This window comes from Nyctibius grandis, chromosome 17 (assembly GCF_013368605.1).
Source record: "Nyctibius grandis isolate bNycGra1 chromosome 17, bNycGra1.pri, whole genome shotgun sequence".
Taxonomy (NCBI): domain Eukaryota; kingdom Metazoa; phylum Chordata; class Aves; order Nyctibiiformes; family Nyctibiidae; genus Nyctibius; species Nyctibius grandis.
In genome coordinates this window covers 9,022,821-9,036,587 of record NC_090674.1, presented here as the reverse complement: position 1 = coordinate 9,036,587, position 13,767 = coordinate 9,022,821, and the positions used below count along the sequence as shown (strand labels likewise).

The window sequence follows — 13,767 nt, the reverse complement described above, 5'->3', positions numbered from 1 at the left end:
GGCCCCGGTGCCGTCCCCTCACGGCGGGAACGGGGTTATCGGCCCCGCGAGCCCACGCACACGCTCTGCTGCCACCCGGTTCGTGGCCCGGGAGGCGCGGCCGGAGCCCCGACACTTGCCGAGTCACCGCCGGGCGGCTGCGGGGCGGGGCGGGGCCGGCCGCCGCGGGTGGGGGAGGCGGGCCGGGCCGCCGGGCGGGGCCGGGCGGGGCCTGCGCCGCATCGGGACCAGTCGGCAGCTCCTGCATCCCGGGCTGCGAGCATCCTCCGGGCGGGGGCCGGTACCGCGGCGCCTCCGCACCGGGCTCCGCAATCCCGGTTGCCCCGGCCTAAGCTGGGCCATGGCGGAGATCACCAGTGTCCATCCCGGCTTCGGTGAGTGGGGCCGGGCCGCGCGGAGGGCCCCTTCCTCCGCCCCGGGAGCGCCCAGGCGAGGCCCCGCGCGGCGCCATCGGCCCCGTTCGCTGCGCGGAGACGAGCCGCGACGGCACCGTCCCCCTCCGCCCCCGCGGGCCGGTCGTCGTTCCCCGGCGGCAGCCAACACCCACCGCCGGTAGCTGGGGCGGTGCCAGCGCTCGCCGCGGGAGAGGGGCCGCGGCCCGGCCGTCGGCAGCGGAGCCCGGGCCCGCGGGGAGCAGGTGCGCGGCCGGGCCCGGCGGCCCCCGCCGCATGACGTGATGTCTGTGCCGGGCCGCGCCGCGCCCCGGCCTTTGTTCGCGCCTCCCCGGGGGCTGAGGCGGCTGCGGCACCGGCACCGGCGGCCCGACAAGGCGGGGCCTGCCGAGGCGGCCTGGAGGCCGGCAGACGGGCTCTGCGGGCGGCGGCGGTGCGGGCCTCCGGGCCTGGGGAGCGGGGCGGGGGCGTCACGCCGCCCACGGACCGGCGGGGCGGGGGGTACAACCGGGCCGGGCCGGAGTGCTGGGCGGGCCCCGGTGGAGCCGGGAGCCGGCCCCGGGACTGTCGGTAGCGCCTGGGTGGTGATGGAGAAGGTACAAACCCTGCTAAATCATGGGAGGCGAGGAGGCCCGGAGCCAGGCCGGTGCGGCCGCGGTCCAGCCTGGGCACGGACGTGGCGCGGCTCCCTGGGGCGCCGCTGGAATAACTCCGCCGAGTTGGTACTCGCTAATTTTTAAGATGCTTTTTTTCTTGTAGCCCGGTGGGTGACAAGGGCTGGTACCGCAGCGTTGGGTGTCTGTGTCGGTTGGGTTTCTCCAGTCCTGAAGATTCAAACTGCTGCTTCTTTCTGTCCTCCAGCAATTGACTGACCTTCCCCTCAGACCATAAGGCCCCGTAGTTAAAGCACAATTACTACATTTCCTTTAAATTTAATAATTCTCCATACTATATCATTTATCTAATGTAAAATGTATCTACTTTCCTTTTACATTCTCTGTCTCCTGGAATCCGGGAGCCACGTGCTCTCATAATTTAACCATTAGCCACCATTAGCCATTAGGGTATAATTAGCAAACATCAGTTTTAAAAGGAAGTTTTCAATGATTTTTCATTAGTTGAAAAATAATTCCATATCCCAAAAAGTTGGTTTTGTTTCAGTTAAATCCTAGCATCACAACAGAACAAAGATCTCTTCTGCAAAGTTTGGATAAAAAAGCGTGGTTCTGCTTTTTGAGAGAGGAGACAGGCTGCGGTGCCATTTAAAATGGACATTGGGCATAGTTGAAGTGCTTTGAAAGTTGCAAAAGCTTGACTAAAATTGGTTTTAGGCAGCTTTACGTTTTCAACCGTAAGGAATTATGGAGACAGGATTAATGAGTGTATGGACTGATTACATAAGGAGGAGTCTTCAGCCAGGAAAAGAGGGGTGTCAAGAGCAGCACAGAGTAGGGAACCATCGCTCCCCGTTTCCTCTAAGGCAAGAACAGGCATCAAGTGAAATGAGGTTGGCGCAGGCTCAAAATAAAAGCCCTTGTTTCCTCATGCCACGTAATTAAGCTGAAGAACTCTTTGCTACAGAAAATTATGGGAGCCAAATTTCAGAGTTAAGATAATTTGATGGAAGAAAGATGACAAAGACTTATTTGATGCTTTCTAGTGTGACTGCTGGTTTCTTCTTCTAAAATTATCCATCAGATCTGCAGGAAATGAAGGTGCAAGAGCTGATTCTATGAAGACACAATAGAAACAAACCATATGCACACAAAAAAGAGATCAGAATAAGAAAGGAGTTTCAGCATTTGTGCTTTTTTGCACATCCACTGAAGCTTTTAATATCTGTATATGGCTGAGTTGTATTCAGATGAGCTATTAAAGGCCACTTGCGCCATTTAAATAATAATAAATTTGGTTTTTTGGGGGTGTTTTGTTAATATTATGAATTCTTCTGGCTTTAGTTAATTCAGTCCAAGGCTATACTTGCAGTGGGGCCTGAGACAGATTTATCTGTCTACTCAGTCCCCATTGCAAAAGACTTCCAGTTTCAGTCTGGGAAGGCTTCGGTCTAACCAAAAGTGATTTTGCTATTTTTGCACAAAGGAGATGTATTCTCTTGAAAATCACAGTTTTCCCTGAGCCTGGCAGATATTCAGATTATAGTCTGGCAGTCTTGTCTTCTTGCCTGTTAACCTCAATAAATAGTAATATGGAAAGAACAGGGAAAATATGAAATCAAGGTGCTCTCTATAGCATCAAGTATGAGGTTGGGAGATTGTTTTCTCCTGTTATGGTACAGAATGAAGACAGGAAAATCAGACGAGCTTACGTTTTTTAGTAGCTGTTCCATTTAGCTATTGCCATGATTGTCATGACAATGATTTTTGGTTTTCCCTTTTACTATGGAAGCAGTTTGTACCATTTGTAAAGAAAAAGACCTAGGGCTAGAGGGCTTTATGTTTGCTTGCTTCCATTAAAAAAAAAATTGCTTTAATGATGATTAAACCAGTAACACAATAATAAGTTATAAAAAGAGCCTGGTTCTACCTTCCCTATAACCTCCCACCAAGAAATTGAAGACAGCAAAAATATCTCTCCCTTTTCCTTTCCTTTTGAGACTGAACAAACCCCGCTCTTTTGGTCTCTCCTCATTTTCTATCTGTTTTCCATTCTCCATTCACTCCAACTTTTTAATCATCTTGGTGGCCCTTGACTGGAATTGCTGGAGGGAGTCAATATAATGTACCGGGGAGCTCAACGCTACTGGTTTCATTCTGTGTCTTGGTAATACTTCTCAAAAGTCAACCGTTATAAATAGAAAATAACTAGTGTGGTTGCTAAAAATGAACGCAATGCTTTTTCATTCTGGCTTGTCATTGCTGAAGGACATAGTACTGTTCTTCAACAACAGCATCCTGGCTTGTGTCAGCACTAGTGTGGCCAGCAGGACTAGGGCAGGGATCATCCCCCTGGACTCGGCACTGGTGAGGCCGCACCTCGAATCCTGGGGTCAGTTTTGGGCCCCTCACGACAAGAAAGACCTTGAGGTGCTGGAGCGAGTCCAGAGAAGGGCAATAAAGCTGGTGAAGAGTCTGGAGCACAAGTGTGATGGGGAGCGGCTGAGGGACCTGGGGGGGTTTAGCCTGGAGAAAAGGAGGCTGAGGGGAGACCTTCTCGCTCTCTACAACTGCCTGAAAGGAGGGGGTGGGGAGGGGGGGGTCGGTCTCTTCTGCCAGGTAACAAGTGATAGGACGAGAGGAAATAGCCTGAAGTTGCCCCAGGAGAGGTTTAGGTTGGAGATCAGGAACAATTTCTTCCCCAAAAGGGCTGTCAAGCCCTGGCACAGGCTGCCCAGGGCAGTGGTGGAGTCCCCATCCCTGGGGGGATTTAAAAGCCGTGTAGATGTGGTGCTGAGGGACATGGGTTAGTGGTGGCCTTGGCAGTGCTGGGTTAACGGTTGGACTTGGTGGTCTTCAAGGTCTTTTCCAACCAAAACAATTCTGTCATTCCATAGTTGACATAAGCTCTAGAAAATATCAAATAATCCCTAAATCCAAATACTGGATTTTCTGTCCATTTGTTTTGGACATGACATTGGATTTCCACATGACATCTTGTGTATACCGTTGGCCCCACACCTGCCGTGAGGGGCTAAGACAAAACAATCAACCATTTGAGGCCAAAGTGATTTTTAAAAAAAATTGTTAATAAAGGATAACTCCAGATTCGGTGTTATGGCCATATTTATGACTTCCTTCCTGTTTTTAAAATCGAATTGTGTAATGTTTCTGAACAGGGCATTAAAAAAAAAAAAATGCTTCCTGTAAATCCTGAAAATCAAGAAACCATATTCCTGTGGAGGTGCTGGTAATGTGGGAGCTTGATTTGGCAACATAAGGCAATCAACTGTTTGAAATTCTTAGCACATGAAACACAGGTCAGGCATGCCTTAGGAGTGCAAAATGTTTCCCATGTGGGAAAAGATAAATTAAAGCAAGTAATTTTTTATTCTGGGGAAGCTTTGATACCAAGATCATTGAATTAAGAAGAACACGATAGTACCGTATAGATCTCCATGCAGCCGTGCTTGGCCCCGGCGGGGCATGGCCATCACAAAGGTACGAGCTCGTTCCTCACTGCCTTGTCTCTCCGCAGATGTCTCTCCAGTTGTGGCAGGCCTCATCGGTGCTACCGTCCTTGTGGTTTCTGTCTCAGTAACAGTTTTTGTGTGGACATGCTGTCACCAGCAAGCAGAAAAGAAGCACAAAACCCCACCGTATAAATTCATTCACATGTTGAAAGGCATCAGTATCTATCCGGAGACCTTGAGTAACAAGAAGAAAATCAACCGAATCCGGAGAGACAAGAATGGCACTCCTAAGGAGACTGGAAGGGGAAACCTCTTGGTGGATGCTGCTGAATCTGGTTTAATAAGCTCCGACAAGGCTCCAGATGGCCCAAGTGCAGCCCCCCACGTCGACCAGCTCCCAATAAAAGTAGATTATGGAGATGAACTAAGTCCAGATCAAAGCCTCACTCCAGCAGGAAGTAAAACCTCCTCCCCATCTTCTCCAGGGGATGACGTCATGTTGGGTGAACTGACTTTCTCAGTGGACTACAACTTCCCTAAAAAAGCGCTGGTAGTTACCATCCAGGAGGCTCACGGCCTGCCAGTGATGGATGAGCACACTCAGAGCTCTGACCCTTACATCAAGATGACAATTCTTCCAGATAAAAGGCATCGAGTGAAGACTCGTGTACTTCGCAAGACGCTAGACCCGGTCTTTGATGAAACCTTCACCTTCTATGGGATCCCATACAGCCAGCTCCAGGATTTGGTGCTTCACTTCCTCGTGTTGAGTTTCGATCGCTTTTCTCGAGATGACGTTATCGGAGAGGTCATGGTGCCCCTTGCAGGGGTGGATCCAAGCACTGGAAAGGTTCAGCTGACCAGGGAGATCCTCAAAAGGAACATACAAGTAAGTCGCTTCATGTAGTGTGACACAAGACTCCTTGCATTGTATTTGATCCCGGTGCTTTTGATCTGGGAGCCTCCATGTTCTAATAAGTAGGAATATTAAAAATCCTGAGACATGAAACCCATTTTTCCACAGATACATATTATTGGTATTATACGGCTGTGCTCTTTCAGTTAGGCAGTTCTCTGCTCTGTGGTTATGGTGATTTGATACGGCACGGTCACTATTTAGGCACAGAAATGATGAATGTTGTAACTGATGATGCCAAGAAAAAAGGCAAAGTCCCCATCTCTAAGTAACAGAGCTGATGTGATCTCTGTTAGATCACTTAGAGAGGGAAGTTTGTCTGGTCTGACCATTTTAGACGCCTATTCTTGTAATTATCTACATGTGAATTGTTACTGTAAGCTGTAAGTGGGAATCCATCAACGCAGCAGAGTCTGAGGTGATTCCTCTTGTCCTGGAGCAGATGGCTAAATCAGCTCAGATGAATCCCACCCTAGATAACTCTGTTTTTTCTCACTTGAGAACAAAGTGTGTCTCAGATGGTTTTGTCAAATTTAGACATCTAAAATTCAGGTGAAATGAATCCCACTCTCAGTGTCTAGTGCTGTAAACCAGAAAGATGAGCAATCCGTATGAGATATTAAGGCTTTCATTGGGGAAGATGTCTTCTGTCCTCAGAAAATACACTATGCTCAGGTAGGAGGATGAGGTGGTACTTAAGAGTTTTATTTTATTGCTTAGTTTATTTTTGCTACCCATCCTTCAGGTTCAATAGAAAAAGGCATTTGGGCTCACTTATTGCCTTAAGGTATTGGAAATTGTTGCTGGGCTCTATAAAATACTTCATTACGTCCTAGAGTGGCAGTTTTTTTACTTGAAAAGTTTTTTCTACTATATGGGACATTGAACTTTTTTTTTTTTTAAAGTTATTTAAAGGAGACTCTATGTCAGTGATGCAAAACAAACCAAAAGAATCCCAACAAAACCAGAGTTCTGGTAATTATTTTGCTTTTCTTAGGTTCTTGGGATGCTTTACATTATGATAAAACAAGTGGCTGGTTTAGGTTCTTTTAATAGTGCTCTTTTCAGTGTGTTGACTGTATCACTTGGAAGTAATAGATGAAAAATAGAGGAAAAAGGACACGCTAGATTTAATCAAGGATGCAAATTATTTAGCATTTATTAGTAATCAAAAAGAGATTTATCTTGGTCTCAGGTGTGCATTCTTGAAACTCTGTGTAGTTCCACAGTGTCAAAACAGCCATTACTGAACAAAGTTTTCAATGTCAGGAAGGTTCAAAATCTGGAATACAGAATTGCATTTCAACCCCCGTAAATTATTGCGTGGATCCAAGCCAGTGAAGGTGTACATCCCATCCTCATGAACATTCCCAATAATTTCTAACAGACAATCTAAGAATGCAAATTATTTTGAAGTAACTGCCTTAAAGTACTTCAGACCAAAAGAACCCCAAAACTCTAACAACATACACCCCTCTGCCCCCCCAGTACTCTCTCTGGCTGTTGTATTCTGGTATCCAAGGAGCCAAAGTTCTGAATATTTCCCTTCTGGGGCCAGGAACTTGCTCATGTATTTACTCTCCTTCCAAAATTTCACATGAGCAGCAATAGCCTTCATTCCTTGCGTTTGGAAAACTTGTCTTAAACACACAGGAACTGCTCAAAGAAAAAGAAAGCACCAAAATTATAATGAACATTTTCTGTGTTTAAGTTTACACGCACCATTTTTTCCCACTCGGCTGAATAACAGCAGTTGAAAGAACAGCGTCACCTCTTGGGTGATCGCCAGAGCATTTAGTGTGACATTCACCAGTTTGAAATGAGAAAAATTCCTTCATTTGGGCCCCCCCCGACACCCTTTGCTCTGCTGGGTTAACAGTACCAGACACCGATGGGGGCAGGAGGAGGGCAAAGTACCAAGAGTCAAACCCTCAGCAGGCAGCTACTCGAGTTGTTGCAATAGCTCTGCTGTCGGTGTGTTACTGACACCGCACCGTTTCATACCCATTGCTAATACTGTTTGCCTCGATAGCAAATGAACTTCATCTAAATTAGTGCCATCTCAATGAAAGTTAATGAACACCATCTGGAAACCAAAACTAATTATCTTAATATTATGTTACTCTTCGAAAGGATATACAGCAAGTTTAACTGAGTAGATCTGGTTTTATCTTCTTTCAGCCTGTACCTTTGCAGACTAAACTGGTGGTGAAACTGTCAAAGCACACCTAAAGAACTTGAGGTGCTCGGCCATCGAAGCTCCACCAAAAGTCCATGAAACTTAAGCTCCTAAAACCCACAGATGCCTCTGGTAGCAGACCTCAAAAGGCAGCCACAGCCACTGCTTCTCTCAGAAGTTGCCCACGAGGTTTGCCCTCATGGAAACACAGAAATCAAGGGGAGAGACTGTGGTGATGCTTACTGTGCTCCACAGGTGTAGGGTGAACAGCACAGGACGATTTATCTTATGCCACTCGCTCCTTCTTCCAGAGGCTCCATCTGCCTGAGGCACTTCAAACGACCTCCATGTAATTTTCCAACTTTTTAGGCATTTAGCACAGGGAAAGGCAATTCTGGTGACCTCCAACATTTGCCCCATTTATAAGACCATCTTGTCCTAATAAGTTCTTTCTGTTTCTTTTTTTCACAGAAATGCATTAGCAGGGGGGAGCTGCAAGTCTCCCTGTCTTACCAGCCTGTGGCGCAGAGAATGACCGTCGTGGTGCTGAAAGCCAGACATTTGCCAAAGATGGATATCACTGGCCTCTCAGGTAGAAGCTATTTTCTCCAGCTCTAAATGTGTAGAAAAAAAAAATCACCAAGTTCACTTTCAGATCTTTTCACCCGTCTTATCTGAAGATTTTCTTTGTTTGCACACTTTTTCCTCAAACTCTTTCTGAGGGCCATGGATCACTCCGAGTGATCCATCACTCACCAACAGATGGTCATACAACCGAGACCAAACCCTTCCCGCTGCGAGACCAACAGTTGCATCTTTCTGGCGTCATCTGGTTTGTTTATGAGGACAATATTTCCCAAATTCAGCAGATCTCCATGTCGCTTTTGGCCAGACTCTGCAGGCTTTGTGCCTCCAAGCTGCTGTCGTTCATCATTGCCCTTAGCAGCATTTTTTCCACGGCACGACTGCTGCTTGCTGCCTCTACCTCAAACCCTAGAAGAGGAGGGTGAAAGAGCGCAAGCGTAAAAAAGAGGAGGGATAGACTCAGAATAGAGAGGAATAAATTCGTATAACATTAGAAACAATTCTGTTTGTTTTTTCTTTTTTGTTGTTTTCGCTGGTTTTGTTCTGCTATTTGAAGCGAAGAGCAGCTGTTCTGGCTTTCCTATTTCGCAGGCACAGATTACACAGAATCACAGAATGTCAGGGATTGGAGAGGACCTCGAAAGATCATCCAGTCCAATCCCCCTGCCGGAGCAGGATTACCTAGATCATATCACACAGGAACGCATCCAGGCGGGTTTTGAATGTCTCCAGAGAAGGAGACTCCACAACCTCTCTGGGCAGCCTGTTCCAGTGTTCAGTCACCCTCACTGTAAAGAAGTATTTCCTCATATTTATCTGGAACCTCCTGTGTTCCAGCTTGCACCCATTGCCCCTTGTCCTGTCAATGGATATCACTGAGAAGAGCCTGGCTCCATCCTCATGACACTTGCCCTTTACATATTTATAAACATTAATGAGGTCACCCCTCAGTCTCCTGTTCTCCAAGCTAAAGAGACCCAGCTCCCTCAGCCTCTCCTCAGAAGGGAGATGTTCCACCCCCTTAATCATCTTCGTGGCTTTGCGCTGGTCTCTCTCTAGCACTTCCCTGTCCTTCTTGAACTGAGGGGCCCAGAACTGGACACAATATTCCAGATGCGGCCTCACCAGGGCAGAGTAGAGGGGGAGGAGAACCTCTCTTGACCTGCTAACCACCCCCCTTCTAATACACCCCAGGATGCCATTGGCCTTTCAGACTCCTGAATCCCCTTAGCCAAGTTTCCTTCAGGATTGTGGGAAAATGGTTGGAATCAACTTGAGATTCAATAATAGCCTGACTGATAGCAAATTTATTCCTGGTTTTGCAGTTTTCTCCTGTACACCTCAGAAAGAATGTGGACTAGGCTTAATTCTCTATTGTAGGCCTTAAATTTTACTCTTTCTTAATTAAAAAAAAAAAAGTCTTTCCATGTGCGGTCTCCAATTAGAGGATAAATTTTTCAGGAACTGTTCTTCTACCTGCTGAATCTTGCAAGGCTAACATAATTTCTTTATATGATCTTTATATTATGCATAAGCTCATCATTTCAGTTGGATAAAAAAAGTGAAAATTAGCCGGCGTCAGCTGGGCAAGTGACATCCAGCTTCAAAACTTGTGTTATGTGAAAAAAAAAAAGCACTGGCATCTTAATTTTAATCCCAAACAAGCATCCGTATGAAGAGCGAGCTGATAAAATAACACTGATAAATAATGACTGACTGATAAGTAATAACAAGCCGATAAAATAAAAGACTGATAAAATAACAAAGTGAGGCTGATGGAAAAATGAAGGCTTGGTTTTAAACTTTCTTTTTCAGTACCTTCCACTATAAAAGTTTTCCATCTGCAAATTATTAAAACTGTTTTAATGCTTTGTTGTGCTATTTCCTGAAAGAGGGTAAAAATATATCATGTTATAGATGACAGTGAAAAGTGAAAGTTTTGGCCAGTCAGGCACTGACCTTACCACCTGTTTGGTATTTTTAGGATTAATTACAGCAGTTTATATGTGACTTGCTCCCCCCCAATTCCGAAACTCAGAAAGAACTTGCACTGCTAACATCAGCTGGTTGCTTTGCAATGAGAAAATATGCCAACAATGCCCCCCCCTCCTGGGGGAGCTGGAGTGAGCAGCCTCGAGTCATCATTTACTTGAGCTGGCTCAAGTTCAGCAAGCTAAACCCTGTCCATTACTTCCAGGAGCGTTACTGGGCTGTGTTATTAGTCTATTTCTCTCTCTCTTCTCCAGCAGATCCGTATGTTAAGGTGAATGTTTATTACGGAAGAAAGCGCATAGCAAAGAAGAAGACTCACGTGAAGAAGTGCACTTTGAATCCTGTCTTCAACGAATCCTTCATTTACGATATCCCCGTCGATCTCCTTCCTGACATCAGCATTGAATTTCTAGTTATCGATTTCGACCGTACCACGAAAAACGAAGTGGTGGGACGGCTGATTCTGGGAGCGCACAGTATCACCGCAGGTGGTGTGGAACACTGGCGAGAGGTGTGTGAGAATCCTAGAAAGCCAGTTGCCAAATGGCACAGCCTGAGCGAATACTAGCAGAGGTTGCGGCAGTGACAGCCGACTCGTAGAACAGACTTAAACCTTGTTTTAGCTGTAGAACTAAACTTTCGTAAGAAGCAGCAGCTCATTGGTTCTCTAGTGATGTGATTTTGCAGGGCACTAAAATTCTAAAGAGCATTAAATGAAAAAAAAAAAAAGATACCACGACTATATATAACAGTGTAATCACGCTATTGCATGCCTAATACAAACTGAAATTAGTATAACTACCAATATCAAGTTGCAGGTTTTAATACAATTATCTGTCACTATGGAAGTTGTGTTTGTGCCGAACTGTCTTTGCTGGTATTCACCACGATTGGCCTGTCTTTATTAGGCTTCTCCCAAAGTTTCTGAATTCTGCTGTTTAACCTCTAGTTTCTTGTTAGTTTGCCTGCCCATCGGTTCTTGCAGTTCTGTTCTTTGCTGCTCTGGAAGTACGAACCACGTTTCCAGAGAAAGGTGGTTTAGAATTCTGCACTATTAGCGCAAAAGGAAAATACAGGGGAAATGGCACTTTCCTTCAGAGAAGAAATAATTGTCTTGTCAGGTACTGAAATACTTGCCGTTGCGATGTACTTATTGTGGAGCCGTAAGGGCACATCAAAGATTGGCATCTAAAATTCAAACGCCAACAAACTGACGGTGTTGCTTATGCCACACGGAAGTTAGCACAGGCATGATCTCACAGACTCTCAGAATTGGGGAAACTCCGCTCTATTTTGGTTTATTTACCCTCGTCTGTGCATGAAGGGCCCAAGAAAAAACCAAAAACTGACGTGTCATTGATTGGTAAGGAAAATCTTCCTGATATTTTTAAACATTAAATGTGAAATTCCTCATGATGGATAAGTTCTGTTAATGGCGTAACATGCCTGCCATAGGAAAATATCTTGGGGGAAGAGGCTTTAAGTGAAAAAATTACAAAGCTTCCCTTCGTTCATACTTGAGTGAATTTGCATTCTGTATGATCTTGGTGTTACCTAAGAGCCAGCTCTCAAGAAAGGAGTAAAGAGGGCAAAGCCTGTCACTACAAAATGTGCCGGACTCTTTGAGAAGTTAATTTGCAGAGTTTCAAGGCACCTTGAGTTAGTTCTTAGATTGTGAACGACTTCTGAGACGTAGGATGTGCTGACCACCACCTCTCAAGTGTAAGAACGTTACTTGATGAGTGTGACCTGTAGCACTTTGGGCTATTGACCCTGAATCGTCAGTAGTTTTGAGCAGAAGTTCATAAAGTTCCACAACTGGAAGTTTGGAAGTAGCTGCATTGGATCTCGTGGTGACCACATGAGCCTCTGAACTGGTTTTGTACAAGACAGCGACATCCTGGCGAGTAACTCCATTTGGCTTCTTATTACATTCAAGCCAGGAAAGATATAAGGATGATAATTGGCAGCAAATAATTGATTGTAAACAGTGTTGGTAAACTGAGCGGAAATAGTTACAACAGGCTGTAGAAATTAAAATTGTTTCTGAACTCTCCAATGGAAACCTGAAGCAGGAGTGAGCTTGCAAAGAGGCAGGTAGAAGACCGCAAATTTTCAGTCAACGTTTCGTGGCTTCCAGGCAGCCAGTCTGTTCTGTGCCCTGTGGAGTGTAAATAATGTATTATAATTACAAAGTTTTAAGATCATTTAACTACTTATGGGACTTGACTCCTGAATTTTAGAGTCCTGTTGGAAAAATGATCCTTTCCACCTTCGTACTAATGAAAGTAGAATTGAGCAGGTCTTACTCTGTTTCCTCTCCAGCCATCATGTAGAGCAAGAGCTGCTGAGAGGGCTCTTTGTGCGAAGGGTCAGCACTTTGTTAGTTGGCAATACTTCGGCATCTCTTCCTAAGAAATTATTTTTGGAAAGCTGAATTTTCTCACTCATAGCTGGTTACTCATTGAAACTTCCTTCCAGGCAGAGTGTCTTTTTAGCAACAGAAGTCGCGTTGAAGCTGAAGCTCTCTATTTCTCAGCCTTGTGTGGCAGACAGAAGCGTGGACTTTGTTCGTGCTTTATTGATCCTGATTACGAGGATTTCTGCCTGAGGTAACGGCAGATTTTATCCTTGTCTTAAATGCTTTCTAGCTCGTGCTCTATTAGTGGCTCCCAGCCACAAACCAGAGAACGAGTTCTCCCTTGGAAATTGCTGTAGATCTATTTCAATCCTAGTTTTTGCACTAAGCAATTGTATTGCTGAAGTTTAGCAACTGTCACAACTTTTCCTCGGAACATGCTTTCCAACACCGCTCCAAACCCAGTCCCGTCTGACTGGGACCTTCTAACAGCAACAACAAAGTTCCCTCTTTTTCCCTTCGGTGTGTAAAGCATGCTTAAGCCTAGGTGATCTCCTTAAGATTCCTTTAGTTGAAAAGGAAAGATGAACTTCTTGTCAAGGAAACATGCTCAGGGTAAATAGACTTAGGCTATCGGGCAGATAGGAGTAGCTCCAACACTCTTCTGGAATAATAGGAAACTGAAGATGTGCAGATATATATTTTTTAAAACGTAAAATAGACAGTAAGTGACGGCGGACTCACTGTAAAATCTCCCAGGTGTGGTTATTCTTTACCTTGTGTCTTCTATTGTAAAATTAACTTGGACAGTTACAACTTTGTGTGGAAAAAAAAAGAAAAAAAAGGCAAAAAGCCTAACTCAACATGTGTGAAACTGCATAATGCTATAAGCTAATCTACATTATGTAATGCTATCTTGTATGTTGAATTTGTTAACGCACATTGAGAGTGCAAATAAAAACTAAATCACTTTAGCTGCTGACTGTGCCATGTTTGACCGTAGGCAACGCATACATGACTATACTGAATACTGTAAGATTTTATTCCTAAAAACCTGCATTTCTGCTCTGACAGTTCCCAGGAAAAGCACACACAAAATAAATCTCAAAGAAACAAAGAAACATGACAGAATCCTGGCAAATTAAGTGTAACACTATTACTTAAGCACTAGCACATACAAAAACTGCCAGTAATCTATACAGCATTATGATTTGGTATAATTGGGCATGAATGGATATGCATTAGCTAAGCTGAATC

General features: G+C 45.2%; 1 protein-coding gene across 2 annotated transcripts; it reads left to right on the top strand.

Moving 5' to 3' along the window:
* The first annotated feature begins 236 nt into the window (after positions 1–236).
* On the top strand, positions 237–13,484 carry SYT11 (synaptotagmin 11). 2 transcript variants are annotated; one of them, XM_068414496.1, is made up of 4 exons: positions 237–374; positions 4,545–5,368; positions 8,046–8,166; positions 10,409–13,484. In XM_068414496.1, exons 1-4 carry the CDS (start codon positions 341–343, stop codon positions 10,717–10,719), a joined length of 1,290 nt encoding a protein of 429 aa, XP_068270597.1. In that variant the 5' UTR covers positions 237–340; the 3' UTR covers positions 10,720–13,484. The 2 variants fall into 2 exon arrangements, with proteins under 2 accessions (XP_068270597.1, XP_068270596.1); XM_068414495.1 differs by having other exon boundaries at positions 10,406–13,484.
* Positions 13,485–13,767: the final 283 nt, after the last annotated feature.

Coding starts and splice junctions, on each gene's coding strand:
- SYT11 (XM_068414495.1), top strand. CDS start 341: ATGGCGGAGATCACCAGTGTCCATCCCGGCTTCG. Junction 5,369..8,045: donor TCCTCAAAAGGAACATACAA/GTAAGTCGCTTC, acceptor TTTTTTTCACAG/AAATGCATTAGCAGGGGGGA. Junction 8,167..10,405: donor GGATATCACTGGCCTCTCAG/GTAGAAGCTATT, acceptor TCTCTTCTCCAG/CAGATCCGTATGTTAAGGTG.